This window comes from Maylandia zebra, linkage group LG4 (assembly GCF_041146795.1).
Source record: "Maylandia zebra isolate NMK-2024a linkage group LG4, Mzebra_GT3a, whole genome shotgun sequence".
Lineage (NCBI taxonomy): Eukaryota > Metazoa > Chordata > Actinopteri > Cichliformes > Cichlidae > Maylandia > Maylandia zebra.
In genome coordinates this window covers 1,722,684-1,749,743 of record NC_135170.1, presented here as the reverse complement: position 1 = coordinate 1,749,743, position 27,060 = coordinate 1,722,684, and the positions used below count along the sequence as shown (strand labels likewise).

The 27,060-nt window shown below is 43.2% G+C and overlaps 2 protein-coding genes and 2 long non-coding RNA genes across 4 annotated transcripts in view; 3 read left to right on the top strand and 1 right to left on the bottom strand.

Annotated features, from left to right (window-relative positions):
- Positions 1 to 983: 983 nt before the first annotated feature.
- Positions 984 to 13,811, top strand: LOC143418439 (protein NLRC3-like). The gene is made up of 6 exons (XM_076883550.1): positions 984 to 1,033; positions 10,081 to 10,159; positions 10,321 to 10,507; positions 10,637 to 12,437; positions 13,350 to 13,533; positions 13,797 to 13,811. Exons 1-6 carry the CDS (start codon positions 984 to 986, stop codon positions 13,809 to 13,811), a joined length of 2,316 nt encoding a protein of 771 aa, XP_076739665.1.
- LOC112431043 (protein NLRC3-like) overlaps positions 6,724 to 27,060 on the top strand; it is a 79,495-nt gene continuing 59,158 nt past the window's right edge. Inside the window, exon 1 of the mRNA XM_076883549.1 lies at positions 6,724 to 6,902. The gene's annotated coding sequence lies outside the window, so the exon portion shown is untranslated. The remainder of the gene's footprint in view (positions 6,903 to 27,060) is intronic.
- LOC143418287 (uncharacterized) lies at positions 13,847 to 25,460 on the bottom strand. The gene is made up of 3 exons (XR_013098212.1): positions 25,401 to 25,460; positions 14,554 to 14,692; positions 13,847 to 13,930 (listed from the first exon to the last, which is right to left on the bottom strand). It is a non-coding gene; the product is annotated as an uncharacterized LOC143418287 (long non-coding RNA).
- Positions 13,868 to 25,460, top strand: LOC143418286 (uncharacterized). The gene is made up of 3 exons (XR_013098211.1): positions 13,868 to 13,964; positions 23,448 to 23,494; positions 23,643 to 25,460. It is a non-coding gene; the product is annotated as an uncharacterized LOC143418286 (long non-coding RNA).

The window sequence follows — 27,060 nt, the reverse complement described above, 5'->3', positions numbered from 1 at the left end:
TTTTAGACAAATGGGGGTAAAAGAGACGTTAAAAGCTTAAAGAGAAACTACATTTTCTAAGAACTGTCTGACGTTCACCTCTCACACAGTGGATACGATTCTGCCGCTGCAGGAATAATCTTTGTGGTTATGAAACTGTCCATGTGTTTGCAGAAAATGTCACATGTTCAAAGCCATCCCAGCACCTGGGGTTTGTATAAGTGCAGCTGCTGGTGGGGAGATAGTCTCACTCTTCTATATAAAGAGTCAGCAGGCAGCAGATCTTCATCTGTGATCTCCTCCATCATCACGTCTTCACTCTTCAGCAGCTATGGCTTCACTTCGTGCCCTTCTGGGAGTGGTGCTGTGCTCCTCATGGTTTCTGCTTCTGCCTCAGGCCGACTTTGATTTACAGAGTCATCCATAATATTTTTTATTTTACTGCCCATCTATTTTCATACAAATGTCTCCGTCTTATGGAAAAGGGGTGGAGCTTATCCAACGAGGACAGGCAGGGCCCCCCCAGACAGTTTAGCAGTCTATACAGGAGGCTGACCTTTGCAACATGTACTTCTATAATGACTTCACCATTTAGGTTATTTGGTTATGTTTCACCCTGGATTTTGTGTGATAATATTTATTTTGTCCACTGATTTAAAAACAACAAACTATATGAATATAAAACAGAGTGAACAACAAAACATCAGCTTTGGAAACTTTGATGTAAAATTCTGCAGTTGTTTTCTCAGATATAGCATAAATCAAACTAACATACATCAGTGTGTTATTAATGTGCACACACACACACACACACACACACACACACACACACACACACACACACACACACACACACGTGTGTTACAATAAACAGCTCTTATGCTTCTGTATGATTCTCAGTGCTTTCCATTTGCGTGTCCACAGGTTGCTGTAAGTGGTGCTTGACTGCAGTTTGCTCTCATTTCAAGTGGTTTGCTGTCACAAAGCCAACAGGAAGTCCGGCCATGGTTGAGCCAACTGAAGATGGGTTGAAGGTGGCGTCCTCGTTTCCTCTGTGAGTGCGAGAGGACAGACAAAGCAAACACCGTTTGGACAGCATTAAAATATTTACACTGATGATTAATGTTGTGTCTTTGCACCTGTAGCGATACATGTTGGAAAATGGAGACTTTAGCCACCAAGACTGACGTGCCTGGAAACTTCCCTGTGAGTACGCCCACAAAGACAGGAAACAGTTTAGCCACCGCGGTTAATCCTCCATCATCATCATGCAGTATTTTTCACATCTTTTCTTCTGCTGTTTCCCTTGTTGTCAGTCACGGGGTTTGTGACTGAAATGCGTGTGGTCGATGGGAAGCCTGACGAGTACGGCCTGAATCATTCCATCAACACCGGACGGAGTGAAACCTTTGTTGAAAACAGATTATATGGTAACGTTGCATTTAGCTTCAGTAAACTGTGAAGTTACAGCAGCAGATTTACATCACGTGGCTTCACAGGAAGTAGTCTGGACCTCAGCGCTGAGGTTCAAGCAGCTCTGCTTGCAGACGGCATCCTTCCTGAAAATGTTCTTCATCTTCCTCAAACCAGAACTTTTACATTGGTGCTGAAGTTCTATATAAAAACAGCCTGAAATACAAAGTGATGTTGTGCACTGATTACCTCACACTTTCCATGTTTCCTTCTACAGAGGAGTGTCCGCCTGAGTGTTTTGTCTGATCTGTTGTTGATCGTCTCATTGACACTGCATGCAGATCTGACACCAGGGCTGGACTGGGACAAAAAATGGTCCCGGGCATTTTGACTGGAGACCGGCCCCCCAGGTATTAAAGGAAAAACCATGAAGCCTTTGAATGAAAACAAACGCTGTTGTCACAGTGATGGACGCTGTCTTGTTGGTATACATGCATCAGTCTAATAAACTTAAACCTGCACCATCCTCCCTGTCCTGGTATTCTAAACAGGAAGTAGACTGTTGGTCGAGTTAACCTCCTGAACATCTACAACACACGGTGGAAACCTGACATTAAGACAGAGACTAGAGGTGAGACATGATCATTGCTGATTACTGATGACAGATTTAGATATGTTTTCATAAACCTTTCATTTGCCACATCAATAAACAGCACGGCAGGGCAAAATATGTTTTCTAACATGGCAACCTTTAAAAAGTGAAAGGAGACAGAAAGACAGCTGAGAAAGAATCAAACGGACTTTTTGATGCATTTTACACACAGTACTGGTGCAGAATCTAGAAAATGTGGGAAACACTGGCATCATATGCAGTACTTACTTCTGAAGAAATTATGATGGGATCCTAAAAAATGACTATGTACAATAATGGATTTCTATACATTTTACATCAGATGGAAACGTTTGTTGTAAGATTCAGATAATTATTTATTAAAAGCATTTTAAATGAGAATAAGAAAGAAAAGTATTTCTTTGTGCCCCCCTCTCCCTGTTAATGCCCTACCTGCCCCCCTGGCAACACTTTGCTAGACCCGCCCCTGCACAGTTACCAGCTGTCAGCTACACAAAAAGGATCCTGGTGTTATTTGTCTCTCAGAAACTGTTCATAACTTCAACTCATTTTGGTTTTGTCATGTTTTGTTCTTTACATTGTCTTTCTTCTATATAATTGTTAAACATTTAATAAATATGTCTACAAAAAGATTTTAAAAATCAGACATTTCACACAGACACCCAAATGATTTCTGACTGATGAAGGGGGCTGAAGGTGCCCTGCTCTTGCCCAGCTTCTGCTGCTCTCTCCCTGCTCACTGTCAGCAGCTGGCAGCCTCGGTCCTGCCTGAGACTCTTCATCTATCAGTGCCAAAGAATATGGGAAATAGCAACGCACAACATGCACATTACAAAACAAGCACATGAATCAGCATTACATTCATTAGTGAAGTGCTGACGTTCGTTCCTAAACTTTGGGCCTTAATTAACATCACTGTGAACTAATGTTTGCTTTGCTTCTTAACCAGTGAAGCAGCGAGGGGCTTTCTGAGGTTCCTGCTCGTAAATGCCCAAAATGAGTCGAGTATTTCTCTGCAACTACAAACTCTGTTTTCATCAGAGGTGTAAATATTACAGCACTGTGTCAGAGTCACTGAGGCTGGAACACAGAAAAAGGAAGTAGATGTATTTATTTTTAGGCTTTATTGCCTGGAACCACTTTAAAAATACGCTTTGGGTCACAATTAACTGCAGAAAACCAGGAATCCACATATGAACATTATCTGTGCAGAGATTTATGCTTCTGAAGGTAAACAGTGAAAACTTGCAGCACTAAATGCACAGATAGCCAGGCGTTTCACATTTTGGGACCATCTGCCAGTTTTCATTTCTTAGGTATTGAAGAGCAGAAATGATTGAATTTTATTTACATGCTTAAAAATGTTTGCTTTTGAATATTATTTGAAGAATTACCCACACACTCAGGCACTGTGGGCCTGTTTCCCTTTGCACAACCGAGTGTTGGAAACGGGCCTTTTCTCTTTAAACTCTGAGGGGCTGTAACTTTGGCTTCTATTGGCAGATTTGCATGATTGACCCTCTTTTTAAAATAGTTTTAGCCAAGAGAATCAAGCTAACATCACTGTTTTTACGTCAGCTCACGTCACACGAGCTGTTTCAAGAAAAGTCCTCCTGTCACACAGCAATGCCTACATCAATCACACCACTCTGCTTAAATAATAATAATAATGTTTAGTGAAGCAGGTGAAGCAAAGGGCTGCTTTTAATAGGCTGGGAGACCCAGGTGTGCTGCTTTAGCTGCTGAGCCTCTCATGCTAGCCTCCATCTATAAGCTGGGATCACAGGAGCACTGCAGTCCTGACTAGATCAAGGATTGTTATTCATGCAGGTGACAAAAGTTTACATTCACAGAGTCATAGGATTGAGCCTGGTTTGAAAAGCAGCTGTTTAATGCAGCTGCTTAGAGTTCACACACAGTAGAAGAATCAGACTTGAGTCACATTTCAAACACTGGAAAAATACTCAGCAAGTAACAATGAAAACAGCACAGACTCAGTATATCCTGTTCAGTCCTGTGTTTGATATGAATGTGCTGTTCAGAGAGGATCTCGTGTCCTCTTTTACAAAGCCTTTGTTTCATGATGTTTGTGTATAAATGAATGTAGGTGTGTTTCTAAGTGTGAAGGAGCCCTGGGAGAAAAGACTGAAGCTTGTGCCAAAGAACAAACAGGAAAGAAAGATCAGCATTAATGAAGACGAGCACAGAAGGAGCCCAAGCACGTGTTGCTTTTTCAGATTTCTCTAAAAGTGTGTGTTCATTTGTTCCATCCTTCACAACAAACAACAGCTGACAGACACACATGCACTCTGTGTCACTTCACAGGGGCTGATGAAAGTGGACACAGTAAAGGGAGAGCTGGACCTGCTCTACACATCCTGCACTCTGTTAACAGACTTTATTCTGCAGCATCAACAGATAAAAATATATGAAGATATAGAAACGTTTAACATTGTGACTGTTCACATTAGTGAAGCTGTTACTTTGCTGCCAGGTGGGAAAAGAAGCCTAAAGCTGAGTCTGATTAAACATCTGCTGCACCAGAGAGTTTCATGGCCCTGCTTTATCCTGTGCTTGCTGACCACCTCGTCCTGAAACCTCTTCATCATCCTCACAGTTGTGTGAAGAAAGAGGGAAGCAGGTGGAAACCATCTGTGCTGCTGTGTTCACTTGTGTGTGTGCGTCTATGGTCATATCTAATGTGTACCTACAGACAAACACAAACACCTGGCATTGCACAAGAGTCTCTATGGAGCAACCTGCAGATGTCAGAGATGTGATTAGAGGGTAAAGTGGACTAGTGAGAGCATCTATGTTGTTGTTGTCTGCTGGGGGACAGCATCAGCTCCAGAGATGCATCAGGATCAGCAAACTAATCTGCAAGGCTGCAAGTGTCACTGAAGGAGTTTGAGTCAGTCAGGGACTCAAACTCACACAGCTGGTCAAGAAGGCTCAGCAGCTGCTGTATTTCCTGAGGAGGCTGAGGAAATTTGGTATGTTGGCCAAGATCCTCAGCATGTTCTACAGCTGCACTGTGGAGAGCAGCCTGACAGCTGCATCACTGCATGGTACGGCAGCACTACTGCAAACCGCAAACGCCTGCAGAGAGTGATAACAACTGTGGAGAAGATCATCAGGACCCCGCTGCCCTCTCTGCAGAGCAGCTACCATCACAGAGTCCAGAGGAGAGACACACCTCTGCCCTCGAGACGAAGGTTCAGAAGTGTGAAATGTAGAACATCCAGACTCAACAACTCCATCTTCCCCACTGCTATCAGACTCCTGAACAGCTGACCGACCTCAAACTGCAGTTTGCACATCAGGTCACTTTGCACACTAAGTTCATTTTGCACATTAAACTCCATGTACATCCATGTACATCGACATCTGCAGACCACACGTGTCTTCAGTTACTTATTTGTACTTATTTGCAGTTATTTATCTTTTTATTTTATTTTTTTAAGTTATTTTTTATCCTTATTTTATCTTTTTATTTATTCTTATCTTGTTCTTTTAACCATTATCTAACTTGGCATTGTGCACGGTGTGTTTAGATTCAGTTTAAATTCAGGGACACGGAGCCCCTGTTGATCCTCTACCTAATCACACGAGCCACGGTGTGAGAACGGGTGTGGGTCTCAATCAGCCAAGGTTTTGGGTGAACCCATTGTGAGATCTAGCCCCACCCCATCATGTGATTTCCTGTGATCAAATGTCCCAGGATGTAAGTGGGCGTTAAGACGTCCATGTCCCTCTTCAAGCAACTTAAAGAAGTCCAGACGCTTTTCTTTCCAAGCTCCTTCAACAACATCATTCATAGAACAACTTCCAGCTTCTTTTGCTCGGCTACAGTTTGGATGGATTTGCAGATGCAACAAGACTAAAATGGTTAGGGTCAGGAGGTCAAAGGTCAGAGCTCCTGTGGGTCTGAGGGCGGCCTCACGCTGGAGAAGGATGAAGGAGTCTGACCTGAGCCAGTGTTTGACATGAACACATCAGCACTGCTGTCAGTGAGCCTAACGACAGCCGTTAGCATCATTTCAGTGTTTCAGTCATAAAAACACTTCCTGTCTCTGTGGTGGTTACAGTGACATCATGCAGTTTGTGCTTTGACCTCCAGAGGGCGACAAATCAGCACAGACAGAGAGCTCCATTCAAACTTTGCTGCCATCAGGAATAATTCTTCAAATATAATCATCAGTGTTTGAGCAGTTATGATATCAGGGACAATCTAGACATGTGTGACAATACTGAACATGTCACATGACACACCTCAAACATCATGTGATCCACTCTCAGTCTGCACTTTCATTCATGACTTCAACAGGTTGAAATGAGCTTTGAAGAAACATTCAGTGAAATAAATCTTTCATGGATTCATGTGAGCAGCAGATGAACTTTGTACCAACAACATCTTCAATAACAGAGTCTGAATGAAGCTCAGGTGTTGATGCTGCTCACTGATTGGACGCTTGCTTTCAGCTCTGCTCTCAGTCTTTACTGCACAGGTGAAGGTAGAAAGTGTGACTGGATCTATAGACTGGAAACAGAGAAACATGCTGAACATTTGAAGCTTTGCAGCAGAAATGTTCATGTTACAAATACAGCAGAGCTGATCTGGGATCAGTGTGTTCACACCTGCAGCTACAACAAGGTTTCATGTCTCCACACGTCAGCATGTGAACTTTACTCTGACTCAGTCTGAGCAGTCAGACGGCATATTTTTAAAGTTAACACATCAGCACACACAGAGCTGAGCCCCTCCCACCTGTGCTGAGTTTCAGGTGGAGTCCCGCCTCCTTCCAGGAAGCAGCTCACCTGTGTGTCCGTGTTTAGTGTCCAGGTGTGGAGTGGAGCTTGTTGTTGGTGTGAAGAAACTGTAAGTTTGCTTTGTTTCCTCCTTTAACAGTTTGTCTTTAGGAACTTTACTGTTTGTTCAGCTCGTGTTTGATTTCTTCACACAACAAACTGTGTGTGTTTGTATTTCCGGTCTCTCCATTAAAGTCAGTGTGTAATGTTTCCTGGCTAACATCAGCTGTGTGCAGCTTAGTTCAGCACAAATCTGCCGCTCCATAGTTCACGGTAACGGACTCACAGCTGGACCAACGAGGCCGAGTGTGTCCGCCACTCTGAGCTACGTTCGTGTTTGTGTACTTGTAGTTTGTACTTTGAGTTCACTCAGAGCCCACAGAGGACGCAGCGTACGTGATGACGTCACAGCCCTTTACCTCCTTTACTGTCACTGTGATTAATATTTACACACGAGACACCTGCAGAGCTCTGACGCTAAGCTAGCACACAGCATGCTAACGCTAAGCTAACGTTCAGCTAACGCTAAGCTAACGCTAAGCTAGCCAAGAACCCAGAGTGAGGTTAAAGCTGAGTAAACACTGACCCCAGACCAGCACCGTGATAAAGTGAGCTGCTGCTGCTGAACTTGAACAGGTAACAAAGTGATGAGCAGTCAGGCTGCAGGTTTCTACCTGTTCATGTTTCTACAGTAGAATCACTTTGAAGTGTCTTTGTGCTGTTTCATCTTTGATTTGTGTTCATAAACACTCAGAGAAACATCACGTGACCTCATCAGGATCTGTGTTGGTGTGTGGGGCTGTACCTCAGCTTTATGTTGTTACATGCTCATTTGTTCATTTCACACAGTAACATCAAAGTAATGTTATGAGGAGTAATGAAGTAACGTACTCCATTACTTTTAATCAAAGTGTTCTGTGTAATATGTGTAATAATGACTGTTTTGAGTAATGACCAACACTGATCACAACAAAGAGGAAATGCCTCCAACATGCACAAACATTTGAGCCACAACATGCAGTTAATGTGCACAAATGTCTTTGATATGCTGCTCAGTGATGGTGGTGACTGTCAGAGCAGAGCTACTGAGAATCAATAAGTAATATCAATGATGGGATCAGAATCACTAAATTCTTCTCATCCCTGTCAGTATCATACATGTGCTGTATAATGTGATAAATGTAGAGGTGCTGGCTGTTCTCTCACTCTGCTGTTTAGCTGTAAAGGACGCCTCCCTGCCTTTGTCTCATTCATGACCTTTAATAGTCTCTTCTAACATGCAGAGATCTGTATGATCTGTTTCATAGAGTCTAACCAGCCTGTACAGGTAACAACAACAGTCACTGCATCACTGACACACAAACGTCATCTCTGTCAATAACAACATTCATACATGGAATAAAAACACATCAGTGGATCATTGCTGGAGCTGATGTTTGTGCTCCTGGTGCAAAGGCTCTCAGTTTCCTCCTTGAAATAACATCAGTGGTGGGTCAGCGACATGCTTTCTTTCCCTCTCAGGTTTAAATATCTGGGACTCTCCACCGTTTGGTTTTAGAGCTGAAGAAGCTTCTCAGATGAAACGTCTTCCAGAAACTTAAAGACGTCTCTTTTCTCTCCAAGCTCCTTAGATCACATGACCTGGATTACTGAACCTACAGACATATTGACCTGGTTTCATGGTCACATGACAGGTCAGAGGTCAGCGACTGTAACTCAGTTCCTCCTGTTAATGTGAACTCACTGAGTGTTTGTGGTTTACCTCTCAGACTGACTGAAGACGATGATGGAGGAAGAGGAGGACAGAGCAGAGTCTGCAGGGTCCAGCTGTCCGTCTGTGAGGAGTGACCGGTCCAAAGGTCGAAATCCAGAGTTCAGTGGTGAACCTGGAGCAACGAGGTCAGAGAGCTGAACTCACTGAGTAACAGAAATAATTCTGCACTGACATTATAATCAGTGTTGACTCTGGTTGATTGTCTGACTGTGTTTGTGAGCTGAGAGGAAATGAAAATGAGTTTGTAACAAAAATCAGTTTTGTCCAGTTTTCCTGTAAAAAGCTGAACTCTAATCTAAGAGGATGTTACTGACAGGAAACAGCTGCATTATCTGCAGTCTGTGTGATCACAGCTGCTTCAATCATGTTTGTGTCTGCAGAGGTCAGAGGTCACAGTCTGCAGGGTCCAGCTGTCCGTCTGTGAGGAGTGACTGGTCCAAAGAGCTAAATCCAGCCTTCAGTGGTGAACCTGGAGCAACGAGGTCAGAGAGCTGTGATGACTCCTTTACATGTTTGTGTTTCCTGGATAAATATGACCTGAAACATCCTCAGATTGTTACAAAGATTCATTAAAAAGAAAACAATGAAAGAGAAAAGATCCAAATGTTCGACTTGGTCATTTGCTGTTTGAGGACAGTGATGCTCATATCTGTGGGGAAAGTGTGACCTGAGTGGGTTCATGTTTGTCTTTAAAGAACAGAGCTGCTCTGATTCTCTTTGTGTCTGATCTGTTAAACAGTCTGAGAGGTCACACAGAGACCCAGCAGCTAAAGCCTGGATCATACTGGCTGCTGTTACTCCATCAGGACAACACTGAACCACAGTGGTGTGGATGTAGTGGATAAATCCCACCATACTGATGCTCAGAGTTAACCACAGGGAACAAAACCAGATGTTACCTTCAGATTGTGACCTTTGGAGTGGACGATGCAGATTTCAATAGAGAATAAATGTTGTTGTTTTTCAGCTGTGAAGAAAGAATCTAATTTTCTGAACTTAAGAATTTATGATGCTGGAAACAACATGGAGACTATAACACAACATTTCCACTGTGTTCATAGAATGAATGTAAAACTGTCAGACATTCATTAAATATGCAAAATGTCTACAGAAGCATCAGAGGGTCAGACGTGAAGCACTCAGTGATTTTGATCAAATGACTCATCAGTTATTGATCTGTACTACACTGATCTACCACGTTAGTAAAGCTGGTGTTCTGGTGGTGGAGGGAGACTCGGATCATGTTCTGGTTTTGGAGCAGTGATCTGCTGATGGTTCAGTTTGATGAGCTTCTTCAAAATCATCCCTGACATCACCACTGAAAGGACGTCCATGAAAACAGACTGAAAATTACTGATATGTTCACAATCTGAGAGTTTAAAACTTGACAGACTTGATTCAGATGAAGTTATTTGAGCAGAAACTCCTGGATCTTTATCCTGTGTTGATCTAATCCTTCATGGTTCCTCCACAGAGTGGAGCAGCAGAGCTCAGAGGTTCCCAGTGGTCAGTCTGCCCAGCAGCATCAAACACAGCTGGACTCCATATTTATGGTCTGTACATGTACAACAACTACTGTTACATCTGTTCTGTTCACAGTCATCTCCATGCTGCTCTTTGTAGACCAGTGGATCGTCAGTGTGTCCAACATGGATCTGATGTTTGGCTCCATGATTTCAGTCTGATTGGCTCATTCATAAATATTCTGTTCCAGCTGCTGGAGGACAACATCATCACTTTTGTGAAGAACGAGCTGAAGAAGATCCAGAAGGTTCTGAGTCCAGATTACCCAGAATGCTTAGAGAGTCAGAGGAGCAGCAGCAGAGAGGCGTTTGTGAAGATCACAGTGGACTTCCTGAGGAGAATGAAGCAGGAGGAGCTGGCTGACCGTCTGCAGAGCAGTAAGAGGATTTATCTAAAGATTTAAGCTGCTGGATAAATGAGACATTTTCCAGAGATGGAAGATGGAGCAACATGTTTTAAAGATTAGTTCTTTTTGGAATTGAGTGTTTATTTTTCTTCTCATTCAGAGCTTCAAGCTGCAGTTTGTCATCGTAACCTTAAATCCACCCTGAAGAAGAAGTTCCAGTGTGTGTTTGAGGGCATCGCTAAAGCAGGAAACCCAACCCTCCTGAATCAGATCTACACAGAGCTCTACATCACAGAGGGAGGGACTGCAGAGGTCAATGATGAACATGAGGTCAGACAGATTGAAACAGCATCCAGGAAACCAGACAGACCAGAAACAACCATCAGACAAGAAGACATCTTTAAAGCCTCACCTGGAAGAGATGAACCAATCAGAACAGTGCTGACAAAGGGAGTGGCTGGCATTGGGAAAACAGTCTTAACACAGAAACACAGCCTGGACTGGGCTGAAGACAAAGCCAACCAGGACATCCAGTTCATATTTCCATTCACTTTCAGAGAGCTGAATGTGCTGAAAGAGGAAAAGTTCAGCTTGGTGGGACTTGTTCATCACTTCTTTACTGAAACCAAAGAAGCAGGAATCTGCAGCTTTGAAGACTTCCAGGTTGTGTTCATCTTTGATGGTCTGGATGAGTGTCGACTTCCTCTGGACTTCCACAAAACTACAATCCTAACTGACCCTAGAAAGTCCACCTCAGTGGATGTGCTGCTGATAAACCTCATCAGGGGGAAACTGCTTCCCTCTGCTCGCCTCTGGATAACCACACGACCTGCAGCAGCCAATCAGATCCCTCCTGACTGTGTTGGCATGGTGACAGAGGTCAGAGGGTTCACTGACCCACAGAAGGAGGAGTACTTCAGGAAGAGATTCAGAGATAAGAAGCAGGCCAGCAGGATCATCTCCCACATCAAGACATCACGAAGCCTCCACATCATGTGTCACATCCCAGTCTTCTGCTGGATCACTGCTACAGTTCTGGAGGATGTGCTGGAAACCAGAGAGGGAGGACAGCTGCCCAAGACCCTGGCTGAGATGTACATCCACTTCCTGGTGGTTCAGGCCAAAGTGAAGAAGGTCAAGTATGATGGAGGAGCTGAGACAGATCCACACTGGAGTCCAGAGAGCAGGAAGATGATTAAGTATCTAGGAAAACTGGCTTTTGATCAGCTGCAGAAAGGAAACCTGATCTTCTATGAATCAGACCTGACAGAGTGTGGCATCGATATCAGAGCAGCCTCAGTGTACTCAGGAGTGTTCACACAGATCTTTAAAGAGGAGAGAGGACTGTACCAGGACAAGGTGTTCTGCTTCATCCATCTGAGTGTTCAGGAGTTTCTGGCTGCTCTTCATGTCCATCTGACCTTCATCAACTCTGGACTCAATCTGCTGGAACAACAACAAACAACCTCTACATGGTCTAAACTATTTAACAAACTAAAACTTCAATCTCTCCACCAGAGTGCTGTGAACAAGGCCTTACAGAGTCCAAATGGACACATGGACTTGTTCCTCCGCTTCCTCCTGGGTCTTTCACTGCAGACCAATCAGACTCTCCTACGAGGTCTGCTGACACAGACAGGAAGTAGCTCACAGACCAATCAGGAAACAGTCCAGTACATCAAGAAGAAGCTCAGTGAGAATCTGTCTGCAGAGAAAAGCATCAATCTGATCCACTGTCTGAATGAACTGGATGATCGTTCTCTAGTGGAGGAGATCCAACAATACAGGACTTCAGGAAGTCTCTCCACAGGTAAACTGTCTCCTGCTCAGTGCTCAGCTCTGACCTTCATGTTACTGTCATCAGAAGAAGATCTGGATGTGTTTGACCTGAAGAAATACTCTGCTTCAGAGGAGGCTCTTCTGAGGCTGTTGCCAGTGGTCAAAGCCTCCAACAAGGCTCTGTGAGTAAATCTGTGATCATGTTTATTTTTAAAATGTTGATTAAAAGTGGTCATAGATTTCTTCCATGACAGATCCATGTCCTAAAACCATGAGACAGCGTAGTTGTATAGTATAAAAGAAAAAAGGAGAACTTTTGACCACAATATTGTAACTTGAATGAACTTTTGATACAGCCTTTAAACATAAAATTTATGAACAGAATCGGTGACAAAGGGCAGCCCTGGTGGAGCCCATCACCCACCGGACTTATTACTATCCAACGTATTGCCGGCTATGCCAACCAAGCTCTTGCAATGGTTGTAAAAGGATCGAATGGCCATAAAATGTTTCTCAGTTTTATTATTTTCAGTCACATCTGTTTTTGATTATTAACTGAATATTTTAAAATTCAGGCTTTTTATGTTATACAAAACATCATATTTTCTTATGATGTCTTGTATTGATTCTGAAGGAATAGTTTTCATCAGTATCGCAGATACCAGCCTGAATTTTACTTTGTATTGGATCAGAAAGGAAATCAGTGGCATCACACATCACTTACAGCAACTTCAGTACCACTCCATTTTAATAAACTGGGGGAGGTGCACCAAGATTCAGTATGAGATAAAGAATTATTTTTAACTGTAAGGTTGGAGAAATCTGTTGTTGGAAATTGGAAGAACAGGTCATCTTAAAAATCACTGCATTGTAGTTTTATTCAGGCCCCTTCAATCTGTGATCGCTGTTGCTTTGCATTGTAAATGCTACTATTACAAAAGTCACAAATATTAGTGTATGTGTGTGTTGTTGGGTAATAAACCAAAAGAACAGAATCTACCAGCACCTCACTGATTTCTGCTTAAAAACAATAAAAAAGCAATAAAGCTCTGATTTGTTTGGTTGATCTTGTCTCCCTTCCACCTTGATTTCAGACTGAGTGGCTGTAACCTGTCAGACAGAAGCTGTGAAGCTCTGTCCTCAGTCCTGAGCTCCCAGTCCTCCCATCTGACAGAGCTGGACCTGGGTAACAACAACCTGCAGGATTCAGGAGTGAAGCTTCTGTCTGCTGGGATGAAGAGTCAATACTGCAAACTGGAAACGCTGAGGTCAGATCAAGCAATATCGATTTTTTTTTCATTAATTAACATCATTTAATCAATTTCATTTGGAAAAAATTAACAGTGTTTATGTTTTGTTTTTTTAATGAATCCATCCAAATCACAGTAAACTGCCACATTTGTCTTTTGTAACATGAGGCAATAAGGATTCCAGCATGTCCTGAAACAGTGTTGAAATATTGTAAATGTAGTAGCTCCTCATGGCACCATGAATATACTTTAACACAAGTGTTTCATGTCTTCTTGTCATCCTTTCTTCAGACTGAGTGGCTGTAACCTGTCAGACAGAAGCTGTGAAGCTCTGTCCTCAGTCCTGAGCTCCCAGTCCTCCCGTCTGACAGAGCTGGATCTGGGTAACAACAACCTGCAGGATTCAGGACTGAAGCTTCTATTTTCTGCAGTGGAGAGTCCAAAGTGTACAATTCTCAGGTCAGGATTCAGTCTTTTCTGATGATGATTTAAAACCTGAGTCAGGTCGATAAATGGCTTACTCATTTACAACAGACATGATTTGTCAAATCACCTTATATCTAACCCAAAGGTCCTGTGTTTTACTACTTTGATTTTTTAGTAAAACACAGGACCTCTTAATATTTATCTAAGAGACCATATATAATTTTTTTCCCTGGATCATGTGTGTACCCTCCTGGTTGGAGCTCCAGCAGCCTGTATCAGTGAATGGGACTTTAAATGAAATTGCTGCCCCTGTCAGGAAGAGGTCTGAGTGACACACAAAACAGAAAATATGAGCACTGCATGTGTCTGAGGCTACTCAGATACAGACCTGAATGAGACACTAACTTTGTCTCTGAGAGATAACTTTTATTATTAAATACACTTCATTTCTCATCTGTGTAGAGAATGTAGAGTTTGACATGCTAATATTACAAAATGAAAAATCACACTGAGTCACAAAGAAATTGTTTTGGAGTATTTATGGTTCAGCTGATGAAATTGTTCAAACAAACCAGTAATTTACACCGAAACAGCACAAGTGAAACTTTTTCGAGGGACTTACACTAAGCTTGTCCTGGTACACCTGTAGAGCCCAGCTTCTATGGACCATGAGCTTAAGTTCTGTGCTGCTCTGATTTATTGCCTGTGCTGTCTTTCAGTTCAGCTTTGTCGAGTCTCTGGTAGGATTTCTTTTACATGACCTGTGTAAAAACAAAACAGGAAACATATTAAGCTGAAGTAAGATGCACAATTTGAAAAATGGGGCACAAAAAATGTTGCTGCTTTCTGGAAAGTGCGTCTAAGAAGACCCAATGGAGAAAGTGAAGAGAAAAATCAAAGATTAAGAAGAAGAAAATGGCAGAGGCAGTTTCTCTTGGACTGCCTGCAGATGGGGTGAGACTCTAGAAACAGGGATGATTGGAGAAAATGCAAAGAGGCCATAGGATAAACCAGGAGATGAATACTCTGGTGTTCTGGGGATAGTGGGAGTGAGAGGGAGAGATGCCAGTAAATGATTTCAAGGATAAATTTGAGAGAATCAGAGCTAAGAAACCAAAGCAAGTGGGGAACTACAAACATATGGACAGACTCATAATTAGGCCAAAGACACATTAAAGCAATTATTACAGGTTTAGAAACAGGGATGGATATGAAGGAGCTTAGCATGAATTTGCATTGAGGAAAGAATAGCAACGAGCATCAGAGGAAACAGTTAGGAAAACTAAAAGGATGTACTGGCAGGAATACTGCAGTACTTTAGGAAGAACTACCGTATTTCCCAGACTACAGAGCGCACCTGAATATTAGCCGCACAAGCTAAAATCAGGGGAAAATCCTGTTTTGTACATACATTAGCCGCACCTGACTAAAAGCCGCAGGTGTTTCAATGTTGACTTATCATATGTAAGAGAATATGCACAAAGGGAATTGTCAGGAAAGCGATGGCTGTTTGGAGACACACCCCTTTTATTAATATTTTGAAAAACAAGTTATGGGTACATATTTGCATAACTTTTTAGGTATATGTACAAGTAGCGGTAATTACAAGTACAAAACATGTACTGTGCTTCATAAATGAGTAACAAATGTAGTACATAACAATAACCTACAGCACACCAGAACAATTGATTCGGACTACCTTTTAGGCTCAGGTGCAGTGACACGGCTTTAACAAGAAGAAAAGTCAGTCATTCACCACCATCTTCCTGCGCACTAAATCCACCAAAGTCCTCTCCTCCAGTGTCGGAAACGAACAGGCTCAGGATGGCTTCGTCATCCACTCTCAGCTTCTTTCTTTCGTTGTCACTTTCAAAACCAAAGAAATCCTCGTTGTCAGTGTCAGAGTCGAACACCCTCAGAAGGGCCGTGGCGGTGTCCTCCTCTCCATCATGCAGCATTCAGCCCTTCGAAATGTGTTGGTGATCGTGGATGTTTTCACACTTTTCCACGCTGTCAGAATCCAATGGTGGAGTTGGGCATAACTTGCTTTTCGCAAGTTTATCGCCGCTCATCATCCAGGCCTCCAGCTGAACGGGTAGCGCTACTTTGAAGTTTGTTTTTCGCGCTACCTCGTACTGCACTACGTTGCCTGACGGATGGACATGTGACCAACATACCACTCTTGAACCCCGATCCTTCCGCCAGGCAACGTAGTGCCGTACAACAGCGGAACAAACAAAACAAATCCGCTCATGGACAATCCATAGAAAAGCCGCACCTGACTAAAAGCCGCAGGGCTCAAAGCTTGTGCAAAAAGTAGCGGCTTATAGCCCGACAATTACGGTACACCAGTTCAGAATGTGTGGAGTACAGTTAAGAACATGAATGCAGACAGGAAACAACAGCAGCTGTTGTAAAGTAAATTCAAACTCCTTCATTAAATGCAGCTGGTTGAGTTGAAAACAATGGAGAATGATTGTGTTACGTTGTTTATTCTCTATAGAAATGGAGCAGGAGTGCATGCAGAGCTGGACGTGGGCTGTATATACATGCGTGTATCTGTTTTGTCTGTGAGCAGAGAAAACAAAGCGCTGGAAATGTCATATTGAAATGTTAAATCAGGAAAATCCTGGAGAAGAGGATAGTTCTAATGTTCAGTTTGTAATGTTGAATTCAACACAGCTCTTAAATGCATAAAAATGACTTCACCTGACATCAGACTGAACAATCGGATTAGCTACTGATATTGATTTAACCCGTTTAGACCTACCATAGAACCAAGTCCGCCAGAGCTTATATTATATTTTTACATGCTGTAGAGCCATTTTTGGGAGCATTTCAAGTTGCTATACATCAATACAACCATTACAGCCTAAATTTTAATAATATGTATGTATTAAGTGCATAGTAATTACATAAATTGCAAAAAAGTGCAATAAACTACAAAAAAATTGAAAATCGTTTTTGTTTTTTTAACATATATTTCTAGTTAGAGAAATTTAAGAGGCTTATCCCTCAAAACTGTAAATACAAAAAAGTTGCACAAAATAGTTTCCCACCTCAGGAAATTTATTTTGAGTGCCTTCATAGTTTTATTTTTGAAATACACCAATTTTTATATACTGCAGGAAAAACGAAAATAAATATTATACTGCAAATTTGCAAAATAACAGCATATGCATCAAAATAAACTATTTCCAGCAGAGCAATATGAGTCCTAAGCATATGTGGAAGGAAACTGTAACCTAGGACAAGCTGATGGCATAAGATGTAAATACAACTCCTCAGGTTTCATATGCAAAAAAAATTATTGCGCTAGCTCACGTGATTACAGTGCTACCGGGATTTAAAAATAGTTGCGCAAAACGGAGTGTGCCCACTCTGACCAGTTTTAAAGGGTTAAAGCAAGAAAATATGGTATTAGCATTAGATGCCAATTCCTATTAACCTTAAATTAGCATTACCTGCTAATGGCAGTCTACTTAGCATTAACTCCTCACTAATGTAATGCTAATTCACATCAAATTATCTTTAGCTTTAGCATTAGCTGCTAGCTTCAGCCTACCTAGCACTAGCTGCTCACATTGTTAAAAGGGAAGAGAAAACGATATTAGCATTAGCTTGTAATAATTATTCACCCCTAATTAGAATTAGCCACTAATGGCAGCATACTTAGCATTAACTCCTCACATCGTTATAATGCAAATGATGCTAACTTGCATTAAATTAGACTGCTGTTATTAGCTAATGCTATTTAGCAGTAGCTGCTCACATTGCTATAAAGCAAAGGAAAACGATATGAGCATTAGGTTCTAATGCGTATTTGCCTTAAATTAGACGTAGGTGGGCAGCACGGTGGCACGATGGTTAGCACTGTTGCCGCACAGCAAGAAGGTCCTGAGTTCAATTCCACCATCAGGCCGGGGTCTTTCTGTGTGGAGTTTGCATGTTCTCCCCGTGTTTGCGTGGGTTCCCTCCGGGTACTCCGGCTTCCTCCCACCGTCCAAAGACATGCAGCTTGTGGGGATAGGTTAATTGGAAAATCCAAATTGCCACTAGGTGTGAATGTGCGAGTGAATGTGAGTGTGAATGGTTGTCTGTCCCTGTGTTTTAGCCCTGCGACAGACTGGCGACCTGTCCAGGGTGTACCCCGCCTTTCGCCCTATGACAGCTGGGATAGGCTCCAGCGCCCCCCGCGACCCTGAAAAGGATAAGCGGAAGCGAATGGATGGATGGATGGATAGACGTAGGTGCTAATGGTGGCCTACTTAGCATTAGCAGCTCAGATGTTGTAATGCTAGGGAAAAGAGTGTTAGCATTAGCCGTTCACAATGTTATAAAGTTAAGGGAAATAGTGTTAGCATTAGCTACTCACATTGTTAAAAAGTGTTAGCATTAGTGCATAATGCTAATTCACATCAAATTAGCATTAGTTAATAACGGCAGCCTATTTAGCATTAGCAGATAATGTTGACCTTGGCCCACTGGAAAAGTTCAGAACTAAAGATTTAGGAGTGTTTCTCGATAGCTCTTTCTCGTTTGAGAAACAAATAAATTCTGTTATTAAAACCAGCTGTAAGGTTTATATTGTTGATTGTCATTTATGCTTAGAAATATTTACTCATATATGCTTAGAGTTGTATAATCGATTGCATGATGATAGAGGTTTGATCCTTAGTAGTCTGTAAAGACTCTGTGTGCCTTCCAGAGTGCTCTGGCATGCACACACCACTTGGGGCCATGAGAGAGGTCGTACCCTCTCTTACTGATTTATGGTGTAGGACAGAGGTCTCAAACTCAATTTAGCTGGGGGCCGCTGCAGGCAGAGTCTGGGTGAGGCTGGGCCGCATTAGGTTTTCCACAAGAAAGGCATGGTTAAAAAAATTCCAATCTTCTCAAATCTCTTTATTTTTATTTTTTAACACAAAATATTAAAAATAAATAAACAAATTAAGAATTAATAAGAAAATCAATCAATCTGTAATACATAAATAAAACAATAATAAGATATTTTTAGTCAGTGAACTTGTGTGTTTTTTTCAGTCTTCTATATCTGCTGTGTTTAGATTGAAATGTCTGTATTAACAGTTCTATAACCTTCTTCTGAACATGAATGGAACACTGTAGAAAATGAACTGTTCTTCTGAACATGGCTTCTCTTGCCTACTCCTTGCTGCTAGAGACCTGGCAGCGTTTCCTCTCGCATAGCCGAGCCAGATTTGGCCTGAGGGAGGAAGCAGTTGCGACCCTCAGTATGTCTTGAAGATGATCATCCGTAAGTCTGGACCTGTACTTGGACTTATTGAAGTTCAAAGTGGAGAAGAGCTTTTGGCACAAGTATGTGCTACCAAAAAGGCACATGGTCCACTTGAACATTCGGGAAAGCCGAGGGAAACTAGGGCTCAATTCTCTCAAAAATTGTCCAAGCTTGTCTGCTTTTCCACTCACCTCCCTGAACTTTGCTTTGAGTTCAGAGTTGCACTGCAGCTCAATGAGCTCCATTTGAAGCACAGAAGGGGCATCTTGCACATCAAAGGAGAAGGGGTCCGCAAAAATGTGAAAGCTGGCTCTGTGTGTCTTGAAGTCAGCAAATCTGTGATCAAATTCCTCCTGTAGCCTCAAAATGACATCAACATACTCGTCAGCACTGAATGGTGTGCCTGCATCCACGAGTGCCTTGCATGCTGGGAAATGGCAAAGGTTTGTCTGAGAGAGCTGAGCTTTCCAGAGCGCCAGTTTTGTGGAGAATGCTCTCACGTTGTCATAGGCAGCACTGACAAGTTGCCCCTGGCCTTGTAACGTCTTGTTCAGTACATTAAGCTCATGTGTCATATCAACAAGAAAAGCTGAGTCCATGAGCCATTTTGGGATCAGTTAGCACAGGAACACTAACTCCATCCTTCTCCATGAAGGCTTCACTTCTGCTCTCAACTCAAAAAGTCTCTTTAATACATTTCCCCTGCTGAGCCAACGTACCTCAGTGAAGTCGAGCACATCCCCATATTCTGACTCCATTTCCTCTAGAAAAGCTCAGAACCTTCGGTGCTTTAAGCCCCTGGATCTGATTTGGTTGATGCATTTCACAACAATAGACATCACATTGTCAAACTTCAGGCATTTGCTGCAAAGGACCTGCTGATGGATGATGCAGTGCAGAGCAATGGCCTCCTCCACGCCTTCCTCTTCCAGTTTGTTTTGTGCCACCAGTCCATGTTTCCTCCCTGTCATTGATGGCGCTCCATCTGTTGTTATTCCAACAAACCTCTTCCATGGCAAACCAACATTCTCAATGGCATCACACAGCTTGTAAATATCTGCTGAGCGGTAGTCTGGCCATGCATTGGAATTACTGTGAGCAGCTCCTCCATCACTTCAAAACTGTCATCAACACCACGGACATACATTGGGAGCTGGGCAGTGTCGGTGATGTCTGTGGTCTCATCAAGAGCGACTGAGTATACACTGAAACATTTGGCTTTCTCACACAGTTGGTCATAAATGTCACTTGACAGGTCAGAAATGCGATCTGCTGCGGTGTTGGCAGAAAGGCTGATGTTGCTAAACTGACCTTTCTTTCCCGGACAGACTATATTTGCAGCCTGCAATATGCACTTTTAGACAAATGCACCTTCTGTGAATGGCTTCCCTGCTTTAGCAATCATCTCACTAACCACGTGGCTCCGACTGCTGCATTATTCTCTTTGGTTGCTTTCTTGGAGAAATCTTGCTGCCTCAGTAGATCTGTTTTAAGACTGGCAACCCGGTTCGCTCTCTCGTCTCCCTGGTATTTTGCATCCAGCTCAGCATGTCTAGTTGTGTAATGACGTTTCAAATTGTATTCCTTGTGCAGCGCAACTTTCTCTGTGCAAATAAGACAGGTCGGGGTGCCCCTGTGCTCAACAAAGAAATATTGCATTGCCCACTTTTCCTGAAATTGTCGGTGCTCATCACCAACCTTTCTCTTCACCGCAGGCTTTGAAAAAGACATGTTTGGGGCTATGTGACATTTATAATTCTACTTGGTGTCACTGTCGCATTGAAGTTTCAATCAAGCGTTTAGCCGACGGACGGGGAACGTCTCAACGCGTAGAGAACGTCATTTCTGCTTCTTTTTCTTGCAACCGTAGCACGGCGATCGGCAGATAAAAAGCCGGTAGCAGTCTCCTTTGTTTTTACGCTCGATGTTCATGTCTTTCATGACGACACGAACACCGTGGCGTTTGCAGATGGTAGAAAGTGCAGGGATAGCAAGCGCAAAAAAGGCGACTGCTCACGGCGCCGGGCTGTTGTTGCAGGAGAAAGAAGCGGAAATGACACCGTGACATATAACAAATAACATCAGCTGTTTCTGATGTTAGTTGTTTTGACTGCTTTTACATTATATTGAAATATATGTAATGTTCATGTTTGCTGCAATGCAAACGCAGTGATGCAAATAAAAACATGGAGCCACAAATTACGGTGCGACCCTATAATTAGTCCGGGTTACCGGGGACTGTTGTTGCCGATGAACAGGTGTCGCTATGTGACTGCAGACTAAATTGGGCTGCATTGAGTTCATGACTTTTCTTTTATCCCGCCGCCTACGCATCACTGTGAGAGTTAATATGAGATCTCTCTCTGTGGAAAAATAACTTTAAATCCCACTGACGTGTGTATAAATCTATATACGTATAATGTCCCGCTGGGCAGCAACTTAAAAAACAACTTTTTTTGAAGTGTTGTGAACGCAGCGCGCTGGGGCGAATGTCGGCGTTTGCCCAATAGAAAGGAGGAAGCCAGCCAGGTACAGAAAGAAAGAAACACTCCAGGGCAACGCTGCTGGAACTTTGACTCATTGAGAAATGTTTCCCTGCTTGCATCAAGCCCGGCTGGTGTCCCCTGAGATCCATATCCCACCCTGATTGGTGGGTTAATTCAGCTCCGCCCACAACACTGTAAAGTGTCATACATTATCAAACTAACATTACATTTTCATATTAAGGTGGGGCCAAAAACTATCGTCCGGCAGGCCGCAATTGGCCCGCGGGCCGCGAGTTTGAGACCCCTGGTGTAGGAGGACACCTACTCTGTGTCTGGTTAAGTATAAGAGCCCTTTGTTAGGGGGACCACTGGACTCTTAGCACCAGCTTTGGGGTCACAGGGTCACATCTGGAACACACACACACACACAGACACGCACACACAGACACGCACGCACACACACACACACACACACACACAGACACAGACACAGACACACACACAGACACACACACACACACACACACAGACACAGACACAGACACACACACACACACAGACACACACACACACAGACACAGACACACACACAGACACACACACACACAGACACAGACACAGACACACACACACAGACACACACACACAGACACACACACACACAGACACAGACACAGACACACACACACAGACACACACACACACAGACACACACACACACACACAGACACAGACACACACACACAGACACACACACACACACACACACACAGACACACACAGACACACAGACACACACACAGACACACACACACACACAGACACACACACAGACACACACACACACACACACAGACACACACACACAGACACACACAGACACAGACACACACACAGACACACACACAGACACACACACACAGACAGACACACACACACACACACACACAGACACACACACACACAGACAGACACACACAGACACACACACACACACACACACAGACACACACACACACACACACACACACACACACACACTATGCACAGACTGGTACTCTTTGTTCATACCTGTGTAAGACGTCATAATGAACTTGTGCATATTCATGTAAGCTCAATAAAGAGCAGTGTTACGAGGGAGCAGACGAGAGCGACTGAGGTCAAGTGAAGGAACGGCGCTGTCACAGTTCTCTCCCTCATCAATTGTCTGGTTCCAGCGGTGGGTCTGTGCTAGACGACCCATCACCAGCTTTTTCCACTGGTTACCAGTACGTGGTAGAATCCACTTCCAGATCTGGTTGTCTTTAAATCTGTGAATGGATTGGCTCCATCTTATCTCTCTTTAACAAAAGAATCCAAGTGGAGCCCTCAGGTCTGCAGATAAGCAGCTTCTGACCAGAACTAGACGTAAAAACAGAGGTGAGCTTTATCGATGGCTGCAGCCAAACTCTGGAACAGTCGCCCTTCACATCAGGTCGTCACCAACACTGGACATTTTTAAAAGCCGGTTGGAAACACATTTGTACTCTGTAGCTTTCAATCCTGACCAGTCTTTATAGTCATTACTGTGTATGTTTCCTATTTTCTCTCTACTCTGTGCAGCACTTTGGCTCAAGCTGTTTTTAAATGTGCTGATAAATAAATGTAGATTTCTTTGAATAAAACAGTGGAGCCGAGCTTTGAGCTCAGTGTGTAACAGTGTGTGTGTGAGAGCCATGTAATGTCCATGTGTGCATGCTGACTGTGCTGCTCTGACCCCCCTCCTCCTTTCAGGGTGGAGCCTGCTGGAGTCCGATGGTTGAGACCAGGTCTGAGGAAGTGTAAGTGTGTTTTTAATGGGATTCATGAAAACAAAGCAGCACACATTCAACCATCTTCATCATGTCAGGAGTCATCATCAAAGTGTCAATCAATGAACAGATGATGGATCAATAACTGCAGCTGGATTGTGTTTGTTCTCTCCATCAGATTCCTGTCAACTCACAATCGACACAAACACAGTGAACACAAAGCTCCAACTGTCTGACAACAACAGGAAGGTGAAACGTGTGGAGGAGGTTCAGTCATATCCTGATCATCCAGACAGATTTGATGTTTTTAATTATCAGCTGCTGTGTAGAAATGGTCTGACTGGTCGCTGTTACTGGGAGGTCGAGTGGAGAGGAGGCGTTTATATATCAGTGAGTTACAGAAGCATCAGAAGGAAAGGAGGCAGTGATGACTGTGTGTTTGGAAACAATGATCAGTCCTGGAGTCTGGTCTGCTCTGATGATGGTCCTGGTTATGTCTGGCACAATAGAATAAAAACATCCATCTCCTCCTCCTCCTCCTCCTCCTCTGTCTCTAACAGAGCAGCAGTGTATGTGGACTGTCCTGCTGGCACTCTGTCCTTCTACAGAGTCTCCTCTGACACTCTGATCCACCTCCACACCTTCAACACCACATTCACTCAAACTCTTTATCCTGGGTTTACAGTCTGGTCTGGTTCCTCAGTGTCCCTGTGCTGAGTGGAGTGTAAAGAGTGTCTCCTGTTACAGAAACACTCTGACTGTTGAACAGATAGTTCAGTCTGTACATGTCTGTCTCTTTCACTCACAAACACGTTTTCAGATTCATGGATTCAATCAGTTGATGTTTGAAACTCTTCTAAATGATTCCTTGTAAACTTCTTCAGTCACAAACAAACAGGAAGTGATGTCACATGTGTTCCTGTCCACACAGCAGAATGAGTCTATTGCTGACAGTGATGTACAAACAGAGTGAGCATTTCTGAGGCCCAAAATAAACTGAGTAGTTCACTGAATGAACAATGGACTGTGAGCTCAGTTCCTTCATCATTAGTATGGATTATATATGTATATGTATTATATTAGTATCATATATATCAGGTGCTGCTGCTTTCAGTCATTGTGCAAATGTGCTGTTTGTAAGCTTGTAAAGCTGCAGTCAGCTGAGACTGAAGAAGTCACCTGATCAGTGAGCAAACGTTTCTGAAAACGTCCAGATGAACAGAATCAACCTTTTGGGATCAGCCAGCAATGCAGCATCATTGTTGTTCAGCTTCAGAGGTTTGCAGGAATGAACTGATGACCAGAAACAGCTGCAAAGTCCAAGAAAATACCAGCTGGAGTTCAGCTGCATTTGAAGAAGTCAAAGAAAAGTAAGGATGGCAAAGGGCGACGTTTTCTTCCAAAGAGCTGCAAACATGGTCGACGCCTCATTAGAAGAATCATCTGGACATTTGTGAGGAACTCTGACCAAGAAAGCAACGTCACACAGATCCAACAGACAGTTTCCATGACTGCAAGTGTTGAGTGGAAAAATGCTACATTGCATTATTGCATCCTCTCACCACAGGAGGCGCTGTTGGCACCACTGATTGCTGATCAGCTGTTCTCTGATGATCTGATTGATACTGTGAATAACGGGACTCACTGAACTCTGTGACACAGTGAAGATTACAGAGTTTAACTTCACCCTTTAAGACTGACCACAGAACCAAGTCCGCCAGAGCTTTTGTTATATTTTTACATGCTGTGGAGCCATTTGTGGGAGCATTTCAAGTTGCTATACATCAATACAACTGTTATAGCCCTAATTTTAATAATATGTATGCATTAAGTCCATAGTAACTACATAAACTGCAAAAACAACCTCTGCTCATCCATCTCTGTGTGTATCAGGATACATTTGGTTCATAATACACAGAAAAATCAGAGTTATTACCTGTAATAAATGTGAAAGATTCCTGCAGTGATAACCAGGCAGGACTGAAACACATCCAAGCTGTCACCACGGTAACAGCACCGCCCATCCACAGGTGAGGGGAGGAGCAAAAAGAGGGACTTTGACCATTTTATACTAAAAACACTCAACTAATGTTTCTAATATGAAACAAATAAGCCCACATTAATGTGAGCGTTTATTAAATAATAATAATGATGATTTCCTCCTGATCTCATTTCCACAGCAGAGAAAACTGTGGTGTATATTGAGGTGGAGGGTGTGGTCTGTGGCTCAGGTGTAGAGTGAGGGTGGGGTGCACCACAGCAGCATGCTGGGACTGCTGAGGGTGGAGGAGGGAGTGATGATGACATCAGAGCTGCAGCACAGAGACCAGTGAACACACAGTCTGTTCATCTTTGCATAGATACAATATACAGCACAATATTGAATGACAGACACGCTGTGGGAGCTTCCACAGATACACTGACGTCAGCATCCAGAGTCCTCCTGCTGCTCCCCCCTCAGAGCCCCGTGATCAGCACCAACACATTCAGTTAGATGACAGAGTCCAGCTGCAGCTAGAATCAGCTCCCCTCTGTGAACAACAGCACAGCGTCAGTGTTTCACACTCAGTGAAAGGAGGAAACAGCAGAAGAACACCATGTGTGCTACGTTTCCCAGGACACACTACAAACTGCACAAATACAGAGCAGCACGTGGAAGGACCTGGAGCTGCATTTACAGAGCTGCAGACAGCGTGATGTCCTGTATGGACAGGTGGAAGGAAGCAAGTCCTCAGCTGGAACACTCGTGTTTGTCCACAGACAGGAAACACAGCAGGAAACTTCCTCACAGAAGTGCAGCTCATGGATAACACACTTCCTGTCAGTCAGAATGAGGCTGCAGCCAAACACAGAAAGGTGTTTTTGTCCAGATGAGCCCAGAGAAGAAACACGAGTGTTCACAGACATCAGAAGCTCAGAGAGGTGAAACATGAGGTTGGAGTCCTCGTCAGCATCCAGAAGAGCTGCTGTGAAACCCTGAGTACTCATGACAGACTCTGATGGCACAAACACATCATGATTCAAACAGAAAGACAAACATGGAGCTCCTGATCCTCCTGCATGAGAACAAGCTGACATGAGCGCTGTGTCTGAGAGTGTCTCCCTGTCACAGTGACAATAACACAGCTGCTGCTCACAGTCATTAAACTGACCTGAGGTCAGCTGTGCTCCTTACATATGAACCATGTGACCTCACATCAGTGCTGTGGATGACTGTAGTCATAGAAGAGTAGAGCTGTAGCAGGTGGTGTGAGGAGGAGGTGGTGTATTCTAGTTAACGCAGTACTGAAACACTCCAGCAGAGGGCGCTGTTAAGTCCTTATTGTAACACAGTTACTGTGTGCAGTTAGACTTCATACATAATCTGCACTTATTTCCATCAGACATGCTGTCAGGAAATGATTGGTTTCTATTGATTCTACTTCCTGTTGACTCGTTTGATGACAGTGAAACAATCACAGCTGATTGTGTGATGATGTAAACTGTCACTGTTACATTCAGTGTGTGTGACATAATGTTAGTGCAGGCTGATAACAGCCTGGTTCTGTTAGAAACACATGAACGTGTCCATAGATCAGTGTGTGTTTAACATGAGA